Source organism: Botryllus schlosseri, chromosome 12 (genome assembly GCF_051294905.1).
Source record: "Botryllus schlosseri isolate E-star chromosome 12, Bs_hap1, whole genome shotgun sequence".
Classification (NCBI taxonomy): Eukaryota; Metazoa; Chordata; class Ascidiacea; order Stolidobranchia; family Styelidae; genus Botryllus; species Botryllus schlosseri.
This window is the reverse complement of record NC_137247.1, coordinates 12,933,673-12,946,737: the sequence shown is the minus strand read 5'-3', so window position 1 is coordinate 12,946,737 and position 13,065 is coordinate 12,933,673. Positions and strand designations below refer to the sequence as shown.

General features: G+C 39.7%; 2 protein-coding genes across 2 annotated transcripts in view; one reads left to right on the top strand and one right to left on the bottom strand.

Annotated features, from left to right (window-relative positions):
• Positions 1-13,065, bottom strand: part of LOC145452044 (ras-related protein Rab-18-like) — a 220,346-nt gene that overhangs the window by 88,381 nt on the left and 118,900 nt on the right. The window lies entirely within an intron of this gene.
• On the top strand, positions 5,836-11,089 carry LOC145452884 (C-type lectin mannose-binding isoform-like). Its single transcript, XM_080331013.1, has 5 exons — positions 5,836-6,097; positions 6,181-6,323; positions 6,410-6,475; positions 9,182-9,264; positions 10,719-11,089. The coding sequence occupies exons 1-5, from the start codon at positions 5,872-5,874 to the stop codon at positions 10,888-10,890; spliced, it is 690 nt and encodes a 229-aa protein (XP_080187139.1). The 5' UTR covers positions 5,836-5,871; the 3' UTR covers positions 10,891-11,089.

Here is a 13,065-nt window from a genome sequence, read left to right as displayed (position 1 = left end):
GACTTGTATCGAGTCATTTTTTCAAATGCGTGAAATAACTCGACCAGAGTCGAGTCAATTTTTGTATTGACTCGACTTGTACTCGAGTCATTGTGCACGAGTCGAACCAATTCCTATGACTCGTCTAGACTAGGACGGTCAAGACGGACATTTCATTGTAACTTCGAAGAATAGTAAAGTTACCACATTATTGGTATTTCGTCTCTATTATCAGTCCTGATACTTGGGAAATAGGGCCGGAAACTGTTAAAGCTAAGGAAAATTACTATACTATGGATGCGAGCCATTCTTTATCACCCGAGCAGAGTTGAAAAATGTAGGTTGAACCGGATCGAACTGAAAACTGAACAGTGAACATAATGACCCGACTTGACTCGAGTCAAAACTATAAATGTGAGATTGGCTTGTGACTCGGAACCTTGTGACTTGGTTACAACCAGGGCTGTGGAGTCGGAGTCGGGGTCGGTGGAGACAGAGTCGGAGTTTGGCAATTTTTCGCTTATTCGAGTCTCATGTCTTTTCACTTGTAAAGGGATAATTTACCGTAAAGCCAACAACGTGGGTAGGCTATGCCTGGTATCCATATCAAAGGAGAATCTTAAATCTGGAGTCTTTGATGGATCTCAGATTCCAATACGGATTAAGGATTACAATTTCATATTAAGAAAGGTGCTCACTTAATGGAATCCCTTCTGGGATGTAGTAAAGAAAACTTTTTGGAAGATCACAAAGCACCCAACTACAAACAGTTGGTCCGAGAATTAGCATCTGCATATGGAAACCTTGGAGCAAACGTGAGCATTAAATGCCACTTCCTGTTCAGTCATCTTGATATATTTTCTGATAATATTGTTGATTAAAGGGAATAGAAAGGGGAAAGGTTCCACCAATACATCAAAACAACAAAAGAAAGATGTTAGTGCAGATGCGACGAACATATTATGGCAGACTATTGCTGGAACCTTTCGAAAAGCTGTACTAAATTGCTTACAACCGAAAATAGTACAAGAACCAATTTTGCTTTAAGATAAGCTATTATTATTATTATATTCTTTATTCACAGTAAAACTGGTAGATACACACATAATCCGGGGAGCAACCTGCCCCCAAAGCAAAATGGCGAGATTGGAGTAAATTTTTAAAATTTCAGTAATACATTCAGATTGTTATTCCTATGCAATACACGGAGAAGTCAGATTACAGAATTGCAGCAGATGAAGAATTGGCAAGGGTTACAGAGCAGAGGTAGAGATGATTGAAGATGAAGAATCGAAATTACAGAAATTATGCTATTAAATAGTATATTCATATTGAAATGAACCCGAATATTTTCGGCTGACACTCGTCAGGGGTAATCGTCAGCAACTAGTAGAGAATTGGAAAGAACATTGTATATCAACAATCGTATCACAAAATATGACGTCACCAGCATGAAATTTCGAATGAGAGAGCGTTCAATGTACTATTTTTAGGTGATACACGAACTCCTTTTGTTGACAGAGTTTTGGTTGGTGTATTTTGATAAAAGTTGATTCCAAGGCACACAAATGGAATTGTGAACGGCCTCGACCTACGATTCGAAATCGGTCGTCTCGATAATTATTCGCACAAATCGGATTATCCAACAAATGTTTGCCGATGGCAGAATTAATTGCCTTTGATCGATCAGCATCAATCTTAAGTGGATGAGTTAAGGGTGAGCTTTTCACATCGCGTGACGCACGTGTTCTGATAAATCTGTATCACCTAAAAATAGTACATTGAACGCTCTCTCATTCGAAATTTCATGCTGGTGACGTCATATTTTGTGATACGATTGTTGATATACAATGTTCTTTCCAATTCTCTACTAGTTGCTGACGATTACCCCTGACGAGTGTCAGCCGAAAATATTCGGGTTCATTTCAATATGAATATACTATTTAATTGTATATTGAAGTTCTGTACCTCCAAGAAGCTCTTCAGAAATTATGCTGTGATTCACAAGCGTAATTTTAGTCCAGTGGTGCATTCAAGGCCTTCCGAAGAATGTGCACAGTGCCCAATAATGTGATCTTTTGGATCATGTCGAATCGAACGTTACCCGGAATTTGTTGGATATGTCTCATGAGTTTTTTGCTCACGACCCCTGTAGCACCAATGACTATCTGTACAATGTTTATTTTGCATCGCCACATTTTCTCACATTCCATTTTGAGGTCTGCGTATTTGGAGTATTTTTCTGATTCTTTTTGCAGTAGGTTGTGATCAGCTGGGACAGCCAGTTCAATGAATAAGCATTCTCTTTTCTTTTTTAGTTTGACGATTATATCCGGGCGGTTGCTCCTGATTTCGCGGTCAGTTATAACTGGTACATCACACAGAATTTTTACTTGTTCGTTTTCTGTCACTGGTGCTGGGCTGTAATCGTACCAATTTTTTGTCGAAGTGGTGATGTTAAAATGTTTGCATAATTCAAGATGAATGTAGTGACCAATCCTATTGTGTCTCCATGTGTATTCGGTAGCTGCAAGTGCACCACAGCCGGACATGAGATGTGCTACAGTTTCATTTTGGTTGTGGCACATTATTATTATTATTATTATTGTATTTCACTGTGCTGCGTTAATTTTGAGGTTACTAAAGTATTGACGGATCTTAGTCTACTTTTTGATGCTGAATCCAAAACTGTCATCCGTTTTCTTCAATCAGGTCTAGATTTTCGGCAAATTGCATTTGAATTTTCGAAAACTGCAGTTTTCAGCGTTATGCGATTAAGATTTGCGATGTCATCAAACGGATTTAGCAATGTTGTTTTGATGAAAAGTTTAGCAAATATTTCAATTAGGTCGAAAACCATTCACTATAGCAGTGGTTCTCAAAGTGGGGGGCGTGAAGGCATCTGAAGGGGGAGCGAAGCCGCTGTTACCTGAAAATATTTTCCGTGTTGGCCGTGTATTTCAACAAAATCGAAAATACTTTCATGAAAAATTGAAAAAGTTGCAAAATGTTGCGAAAAGTTGCATGAAAAAAAATGGACAAAAGTTGCAAAAAGTTGCACTATAATATTGCTTCAAACAGCTTAAAACAGCATTCTACATATCTTACGAGTATTTAGGAAGCTGCCGGAAGCTGTAAAATAAAGTTGCAAAAGTTGCAAAAACTTGCCCTAGTCTTGACTCATAACTACGCTGGCCTAAACTATAGCGACTTCTACAGGCCTCGCATGATTTGCCTGCTATCTCTACTTATGCGATTGCTATGTCATACTGGCTTGAGACTGACAGCGTGAAATTGAATACCTTTGAATCGGCGCAATTGGCCACGAACAGCATTGAACGGACGTAATTGATTAGCGCTAATACTAAAACATCAGAAGATGTGTGTTAAGGCCGAGTTATCAAAAAATACTACAGGCCCAAATCACCTGAAATCGGTTCCATTACAGAACAGATTCCACAGCAGACTTCAATCGTATTAATTGTGAAATTGTTCATCGTCACCGAGGTTGTGTATTCAATTGTGTGCACGCGCGTGTCGGTGTTGGTGTTGATACTGGAGCGAGAGCAGGGAATCGCTAATTAACCGCTGGATTCGCTGGCAAGCTTACGCGTACTTATACGCGTAAATTCGACAACACAATGAAGCTTGTCCTATCTATGTATTACGAGCATTTACGCAAGTACTTTGATGCTGACGTGGTAAATTGAAACCCCTCCCCTTTTTCACCTGGCCACCCCATGTAAAAATAAAAGTCGCCGCCTATGCAGGGACGTAAACATGTTTGCAGATAAAAGTTGTTGCTTAAAGAGAGAACCGAACATACTCCAAACTTGGAAGAGAATCTTTGAAGCAACATTTATTGTCAGCATAAATCATTCGTATCTTATATTGTTATTGTATTTATCGTCGGAATATCAGTATCAGTTTCTTATATCATCTGCTTCCGCACAACGCTTTCTTTGTTAAGCTATTTTGAACACTTCGTTTTCATTTCACACTTCACACATTGCTGTTGGCAAGGATTTCGCATTTAAAACGCATTTCCGATGTTAAGTGTTTACGTATCTATAGTGTAGCATATTAACTTCTACCTTCTTCTGTTAGGTAGTGCGCCATTGAACAAAATTATGATCTCTTGGTTAGTTGTAAATGCCTTTATTTCCACTTTGCTATTATATTTTAGTAGCATTAAAAACGGCTGTCATTGCAAAACCTTGAATACAAATAAAATACCATCTTGCCAAAATTGACGACATGCATGACCAATTAAGCTACAGCAGACATTTTTTGTGCGTAGAATAATGACCAGGAGCTAGCTTAATTGAATATGCCGTGGAGAAAAAAACTTGACCTCATTGAGAAAAGCTGGTTGCATTTTTGTGTTCAGCGCAAAATATTGATCCAAAAACAGTTTAATTTTCAAATTAATTTTCAAACGCAGCACAGTGTTATTTTGAATTTAAAGTAGGTTGTTAACATAAAACTGATTCAATTAATGCAAATTTATTTAGGTAAATACTTTTATACGTGATTGAAATTTATTTATGTGCATGATATGCGTGAAAGTCTCCAATTATGATAAATCTAATAACCCGAAATGTAATTCTGTTGGTGTATTTTGATTTAAAACAGTCTTCAGCGTGTCAAAATAACAAGCAGATTGAATTTCTGAACTTTATAGTACGACTGAGCCGATTTTTTAGCTAGCCCATACAGCGAAAATACGAGATTTCAGTCATAATATCCCCATGGAGTATCTCCAGGAATAGAGCCAATTTAAACAACCAAGGTCATATTCGGAATCATTGCCCTTCAGAACCCCCAAAACTACTCTTACTTGCCTAAAAATATGTGTTGACCAGTGTAATATTCCAGAATCAATTATCTAATTTTGGAATTCTTCTTAGCCCACATTCCTTACAACTGATTCCTAATTTTGGCAGCACATCCATACCACGATTGCTTGCCCGTATGTATTCATTAGTGCAGTGCTTTAATAAGTTGATGCGGCAGAGTTTAGAATACACAAAAGACAGAATTTCGTACCGACCTATAGTATTTGAGCTATTTTATGTAATGAGCGGGGTTGGGGCACAAATGTTTGAACACCCATACGACCTTACCAATCCATTGTAACGTAACGGAAATGTGTGACGTAACAATGGGCAATTCGGAAATTATGCCTAAGCCTATGAGCGCCACCAAGTTGTGCATAAGAAAATGCTGAGTTTAATATTAAGTAATGACTAAGGCAAGTTTTTGCAACTTTTGCAACTTTTTTTACAGCTTCTGGAAGCTTCGTAAATACTCTAAATGTATATAGTTTGGTGTTTTAATCTGTTTGGAGGAGTTTTATGTTGCAACTTTTTGCAACTTTTTTCTATATTTTTCATGCAACTTTTTTCTGCAACTTTTATCAAGTATTGCGCAAAATATGCTATTAAACTATAATAAAGACTAAATTAATGGATTTCAAGTGACAATGCGGCCCACCATAGGCGCCGGGCGAAGGTATACTGGGTATGCCGTGTTTACCTAGCAATTTTTTCGGGTATGCGGCATACCCACTATTCCGTTAGTCATGAAACTCCCTGAACTAACTGGTAAATTGTGCGGACCCTATATATGTAAATAAAAATGTAACCATGATCGATTGAATAGCGAAGGAAGAAACGGAACAAGCAGACACCATGCAAATTTTAAACTGCTGGAACCTTTCGAGTATCTCATACCCTCATGATTTCAAAAAATTGTATAAATGCAACTTCTGCAACTTTTGTTAAAATTTTTAAAAAAATGCAACTTTCTCAGGTTTTTAGTGCAACACAAACTTGCCCTAGTAATGACTAGTGAGTACTGTTCTTATTTAACAATTTTAGGCATATCAACATGAATCTTTCGGTCATTCTATTATTTATGATCATGCGAGTTTTTATTGCTTGTGCTGAATCCGAATGCTCGGTCGATTACAACAATACTGGCTCCGCAACCGTTTCCTTTCGACTTGATTGGCTCTCACGGAATGGTCTCCCCGGCAAACCAGGAAAGCGCGGCTCTATCGGACCCCCTGGAAATCCTGGTATAGCTGGACCACCAGGATCTCAGGGTTCAAGGGGTATGTGTCATGTGTATTTATAGCATCACTGGTTCTAGTAAGAACACCGCGAAGTCTGACATTCTTTGAATAATAATCTTTAGGTCCGCCCGGGCCACCAGGGCCGACTGATCAATTAGCGGATATAAAAATTGATCTGCAGATCATTAAGACGCTTCTCGGATACGACGTTGTTACAATATCTGGTTATCGATACTTTTTTGGCAAAAACGGACTCAACTGGAAGGTGATTATAAGCTTTCGCGGTGAAACTTCTGTTAGTTTATTGTCTATCACGTCGTTGAATTTTTCTTATTGTTTCTGCGTTAATAGGATGCAAGAGCATTTTGCCGATCAGCAGGAGGAGATTTGATAACGAAAGGAATCCGTGATGCGCAGGTCGGTCTATATACGTTAACAATAATCGACGCCGACCAGAATAGACTAACTTGCGTACGAGAATACAATGTTCATCGTGAAAAGTAGTTGTGCGGAAGAGCGTCTCTCGCATTCATTCGACACAGTTACATCGTTGCTCTGATTTGATGCTCTCTTTGCCTTCAGTTTTATATCATCGATAAAATAAACTAAGCTGGTGTTGTGTTCAAGTAAAACCGTTAGCACCAAAGTTGTGTTCGATTTGGCCACGTTATATATTCCAGTGAACTTGATCGACACCGGTCGGATTGCTGACGAGCGCATCAAAATCGAATTTCAGATCATTGGGTATTTGGTAGAAAGCGGAATTCAACCGATAAGGCAGGAATAGCTAGGAATAGCTAGAACTATAGGAGTAATCATGTAGATATCACTGGATAAGTTCGTGACATGCGTTCATATTGCTCTTGCTGCAGTCACACTTGAATAATCGCACAATTTCAAAATTAAATTCGACTGTACGGTTTGGACTTAGCAAGTACAACAGTATCCCGCCGGATATCCGACAGTCGACGACCATGTCCTCTCCACATTGAAGTCGATATACAAGCAATTTCTACTAAATCAATACCAGTCCGTCCTCAAGATTACCAGACCACGACCTGACCTATCGATCTCTTAAAATTGTGTTGTTTGCATACGTGGTCTATTATGCCATAATTGTGTAAATACGTCCGAAAAGCCATTTAGTATGAGCCTACGGATGATTTGTACCCAAAATAGTCGAGGTATATACGATGTGGGGGTGGCTGGAACCCTCGAAACCGTTGTCGGTTCGACAGCATTTGCATGTGAATATAGATTATTGGTATGCCTACATAACGGGTACTTTGATGACGACCGCCGACCGCACAAATACTGCAAAACGATGTAGTCCTGGTTAAAGACATTTTTGGTCTGTTTACGACATTGATCGGAAGCCCCTCTCGTCGAAGGAGCCATATTTATCCCTATAATTTCAATTGTCAATGCAAATCCCCTGTGACGTCACAATTAAATATTCGTGACGTCATGGTTAAAAACAAAACAAAAAACAATGAAAAGCATGTGTTAAACAGGTTGCCAGTAAACTCGCCCCAAAGTAAATTCGGCCCAGGCAAATTCGGCCATTACATCAGTAAATTCGGCCCACCGAGAATATTGTATTAAAATGTATTACCAACCGTTAACATGAATTAATTACATAATTATACCATTATTAAGTGATTTGGATGTCAGGGTATGCGTAGATCGCGTAATCACGGGAGATAGCGCGGATATTCACGGGGACCGAATTTACCGACGGCCGAATTCACCGGCCAATTCACTGGTTACTCCGTCAATTCTGCCCTCGGAGAATTTTTTATAAAAATGTATTACCAACTATTAATGTGAATTAATTTCATAATTATATTATTATCAAGTGATTTGGAGAACAGGGTATGCGTATAAATATATATATGTATATATATCTGCCGATGTTTACGGGGCCGAATTTACCGACAGCCGAATTCAATCGGTATATTCGGCCCTCGCAAAACATTGTGTGAAATTGTATTACGAACTAATAATGTGTATTATATTACATAATTATAATATTACCTAACCTGAACCCTAACACTAATCCTAACCCTAATTCTAACCTAGCCCTAATCCTAACCTAACTTAACCTAACCCTAACCCTAATCCTAACCCTAATCCTAACCTAACCTAACCCTAATCCTAACCTTAATCCTAACCTAACCTAACCCTTACCCTCAGGTTAGGTTAGGATTAGGGTTAGTTTAGGATTAGGTTTAGGTTTAGGTTTAGGATTAGGGTTAGGTTAGGGTTAGGGTTAGGTTAGGATTAGGGTTAGGTTAGGTTAGGATTAGGGTTAGGTTAGGATTAGGGTTAGGGTTCAGGTTAGATAATGGAATTGTAACTGTTGTTGTTACTCTGGCCCTGGCCGAGTTTACCGAGGGCCGAATTTACCGACGGCCGAATTCACCGACGGCCGAAGTGACCGAGGGCCGAATTCGACGGGCCGAATTTACTTTGGGGCGAGTTTACTGGCAACCGTTAAACAAGGGCCTGGTTCTAAACATGTTTGTTTTAAATTGAATTTTGTTTCGAATGCAACCGTGATCACGGGACTTCGCAAACCCAGACCATAATGACGGTTCGGTGCAACGGCTGCAACCGTTGTTATTTGTTCCGGGGACTGAACCTTTCGATCGTTTTCGGAGCCGGGGCCGAAGCCGGAGCAGTGGTATCAATCGGCTCCGGAGCTGGAGCTGAAGCAGTTAAAAATTTACGCATGCTCCAAAGCCTGGTGATTACGACATACACTGCAAGTTCTATGAAAGCGATGATCTACCCTCTTATTTACATATCCCACATAACACTAGAAGTGGCTCGTGCTACAAGTCGGAAGCAAAAATAAGGAATATCGGCCTGGTGTAAGTGTCCATAGTAGTCGACAAACATCATGAATACCACAAACAACAACATACATACCGTGAAGTCCATGAAATGAAAGTTTCACTTTTCTGACCTAATGATCTGCCAATCCCGAGTTCGTCACAGCGGCTGCAACGTACCCGCCCAAATCGTGCGTTCAAAACATCTGGTTAAATACAGAATCAGATGAAGCCCACTTTTTTCTCCTAAACTATAGGCTACTTATCAGCGACTTGTCTCTCGCAGATTTATCGGAGAATCGCGACAGTATATGCTAAGTCAAAACCAAGATTTTGGATTGGGATGACGGATTCGGCAAGAGAGGGCCGGTAAGTAAGTAGAAATGACTAGCATTGATCGTGGGTCAAACGGTTCGCTTTAATCAGTGTTAATATCAACACAATGCTTAGCCTAACGCATATATGAAGCAGTAGTTTAATATAACATAGGAAAGGAGTAAAATGAACATTGGTTATGGCCATGGGTCTGTCTTCTGTCATGAATACTAAAATCAACACAATTCACAAAATGTGAAGATGCAGTCTAATGTTCTATTCCAATCAAATGAATTGACGGAAGACTAGGCCAAGCGTCTCAAAAAGTGCTTGCTTATTTCATAACAAAACCATACGAAGGTGTAGTACGGGTTTGGAACTACTTGAGTAAGAAAAGGACGTTATGTATTTTTCTTTGGTGTTGTTGCGGCATATACAACGACTCCTGATGTACAATGTACAATTGTACATCGTACATATACAGAACACGATCTGAGCATATGCATATCATGAGTTCATTGTGATGGACAACGAAGGTGCAGATATAGTATTGCAACGCTTTCTAATTATTGCACCACCCCAGTGTTACTAACCAGGTCTTTGGTCTCAACCGACCTACCGATCAAGAAGCCGGGGGCTTCGCCATTACTCTAGGGTTGCGCCATCTTGTCGGCAGATTTAGCCACACTCGTTATTAACATTGACGGTATTATCGCGTCTATAGGATCATTGAGTGAGGCGGCGCCCAATTTAAACCAAATTGACGTAAATATCTGAATTCAATATTATGGTATTCGCTAAGGCTACTATATGTACTCATTTCTCAGGAAATTGAAAATGTCCTCGGCGGACGACTAAATGTCCTGCTTTTTGATGATTTGTCCTCCTTTACAGCTTAGGTTCGACTGAAAATCGGCTTGAATGACGTGAAATAGGTAATCTGAACGTTCGTGCAGGTCAATCGGGATTCGAATGAAAGTGATGACCTTTTTTTCAGTCAACACCACAAAATTAAAGTAAAAAGCGGGTAAATCGCGAAGTCGAGTAAAAGAATTGTCCTCCTTTCCCGATTCCAAAATATGGTATAACCCTATCTTCGCACTATTCAATTCGCGTAGCCCGAGCCGACGCGTGGCATATATATGGTATTCATATTCACGCCAATGCTGATTGCCAGATACGAGATGCAAATACAAGTCCTAAACTAAATCCAGAATTTCTAGCGTATCATGACCAGATAGATCGAGTCAGATTGACATAAAAGTCATTCGATTGTGAAATTTGAAAATTATGAGAGATCTCATCTAGATCAAACGCAGCTTCGCGAATATCCAAACCCGTTTCATATCCGGTCAAAATATTCAAATAGAAAACTATAGAAGTCTATATGACGTATTGCTCAATGCCCGTACTCTCTGCCTTACTCTGTCTCTACTCAGCCAGATAGTGATTTGCTAGAATGCATTCGATCGACTTCTGCTATGAGCTTATTATGTTATTTGACGCAGGAACGTCTTCGTAGACGGAGTTTTGTCATCGAGATCGGATCACTATTGGTGGCCAAACGAACCGAACGGATCCGGTGACTGTATGAGCACCGTGAGCGCAAATCCAATGGCTTTGATAGATGACGTGCCTTGTGACCGTTCGTATCCACCGTTATGTGAGTTTCCGAAGTAGCCGCATTCCGTTACTCAAGGACGAATGGCATCTTACAAGACATGTTGCGTTTCATTTGCATTTCGAAGAACTAAGGATCGTAATATGAAATCGCTTAGAATAAGTTTGTCATAATTAGTCAGGAGGCAAAACTTAATTTGATTACGATAAGTAATATTTTCTGGTACGTTCACGATTTTGTAGAACAGTTATACAATAAACATATATGACTAACTTCCCATAAGAATCAAATGGATTTAATCAAGTGTTTCTAAAATTTGCTGACACCACTCGGTGAAGGTAAAAACAGCGCGCATTTCCCTCCTCGCTACCTGATCCGCGTAAAGCGGTGTCTTAAAAAACCTGGAAGTGGGATGTACTAGAAGTCTTGAGCTGCGGAATCACAATAAACAATATCTGCCTGGTATAAATAACACCGTAAATCATTGACGTGCGGTGAGGTTCATGGCTGCGGCCGCAGGTTCCCAGCCCTGCCTTAAAATAAGATTTGCAAATATATAAAACCTAAAATGTTAGCAAATTGAATTAGCAATCTTCAGACGGAGGCTAGGTCCCTTCTGCCCATCTGATCCTCGTATATAAGCGGGGCCTTACAAAAGTCGTGAAGTGGGCCGTGCGACAAGATGGCAGATATGGAATCCTAGCATGGGATATCGTCCTGGTGTAAATGACTATTGCAGTCGAAAACACTGGAAAAAAAACACAAACAACGACAACGCGGACTATGTAAGTAGTTATCACATACCTAGCATATAAAATACATAGCAGCTACATCAGTAAGGGGATGAATTTGCTCCACATTACGTATTGGCTGTCGCTACTTTACAATTCATACAGATGTGTCGGTTTCCGAAATCGATAGCTCGTTTCACTGTGCTCGATTGTTAGCGAATAGTCAGTGAGGCAGATTCGATTGAGCCTCACCCAGCTAATGTTTCTTTGCGAATTTCACCTTCCTTGGCGATTTTGAGGATATTCCAGTGCTCTATGATTGTAAATATTCGGATTTTCGGAATCAATGCGACAATAGCATTTTATTGATATCAGTTATCACGAATTCTTAGCTGTTTGTGATTAATCGCATTGTCGCAGGTGAGGCACGACCCGCCCGTGCTTCACATGTGCCTCATGTCTCCCTTCGCGCTGTATTTTCGAACAACAAATATGAAAATTGGTGATGTTCGATTAGAAAATGTTCAAATTTAGTTAATCATGAACATCGACGGTAAATATCAAATATCAGTGAATGGTTTTCATACTTTTCCTTCAGTCATTCATGCAACAGGTGAGGCACTGCCTCGCATGCCTCCCATCACTGCACATCACTGCCATGAATCATAGGCGCTGAACTCAGATGTGCCAGGTATGCCACGCATACATAGGAATTTCTTGGGTATGCTGCATACTACGAATTCCATTAGGGATGTAACTCTATCGGTCTGGCGAGTTGGTTAATTGTGCGATTTCGAAATAATCAATGTATTGCGTAATGCTGCTGCTCACATGAGCAGACTTGAACAACTAGATAATTCTAGTTGTTAATTTCATTAAATTAGAGCGAAATGTCAGTAATCTAATTCTAATCTAATTTGTAAAATGTTCTCATGCTCTAATTCTAATTCTCATCTAATTTATTTATTGTTTTCCTGAGAATGACTCCTCTGAACTTAGTGTCACTACTGAACAGAGTCCAGAGCAGACTTGCAATAGTGAAAATAATTCCAGTAATTAACTCTATTTATTAGCCGTCGCCGAAGATGTGTATTCGTTTGTTCTCGAGACTGAGTGATTGAAATCTCCTGATTGTCGACGCGCGATTTGGCGAATATGTTGACTATATTCACGGGAGATTATGAGCTCGCTCATTGACTGCAGTCGGACTCGCCAGTAATGTTATAGTAGCGCGAGGTGTCGAGCTATTTATTGAATATTTTGAGGCGGGCCTCAGAGTCATTTGGAAAATTGTGGAGTTAGTGAAAGTCACGATATATTTGTCATAATATTCCCGCAATACATACATTTATATTGTCGAATTATATTTAGGCTACATCAAGCTTTCAGTTGACTCCGATACATGAGGCGTATTGATAGCTAGTTTGACACCTATGCCTTAACGATGTTAGAGTCGAAAATGAGCGGGTGACGAAGGCGTCTGTTCCCATGGCTACGCCTATG

What these genes read in the sequence shown, in the direction of transcription:
- LOC145452884 (XM_080331013.1), top strand. Translation starts at nt 5,872, where the DNA reads ATGAATCTTTCGGTCATTCTATTATTTATGATCATGCGAGTTTTTATT. An exon ending in AGGATCTCAGGGTTCAAGGG is followed by an intron (nt 6,098 to 6,180) that starts GTATGTGTCATG and finishes AATAATCTTTAG; the next exon opens with GTCCGCCCGGGCCACCAGGG. An exon ending in AAAACGGACTCAACTGGAAG is followed by an intron (nt 6,324 to 6,409) that starts GTGATTATAAGC and finishes CTGCGTTAATAG; the next exon opens with GATGCAAGAGCATTTTGCCG.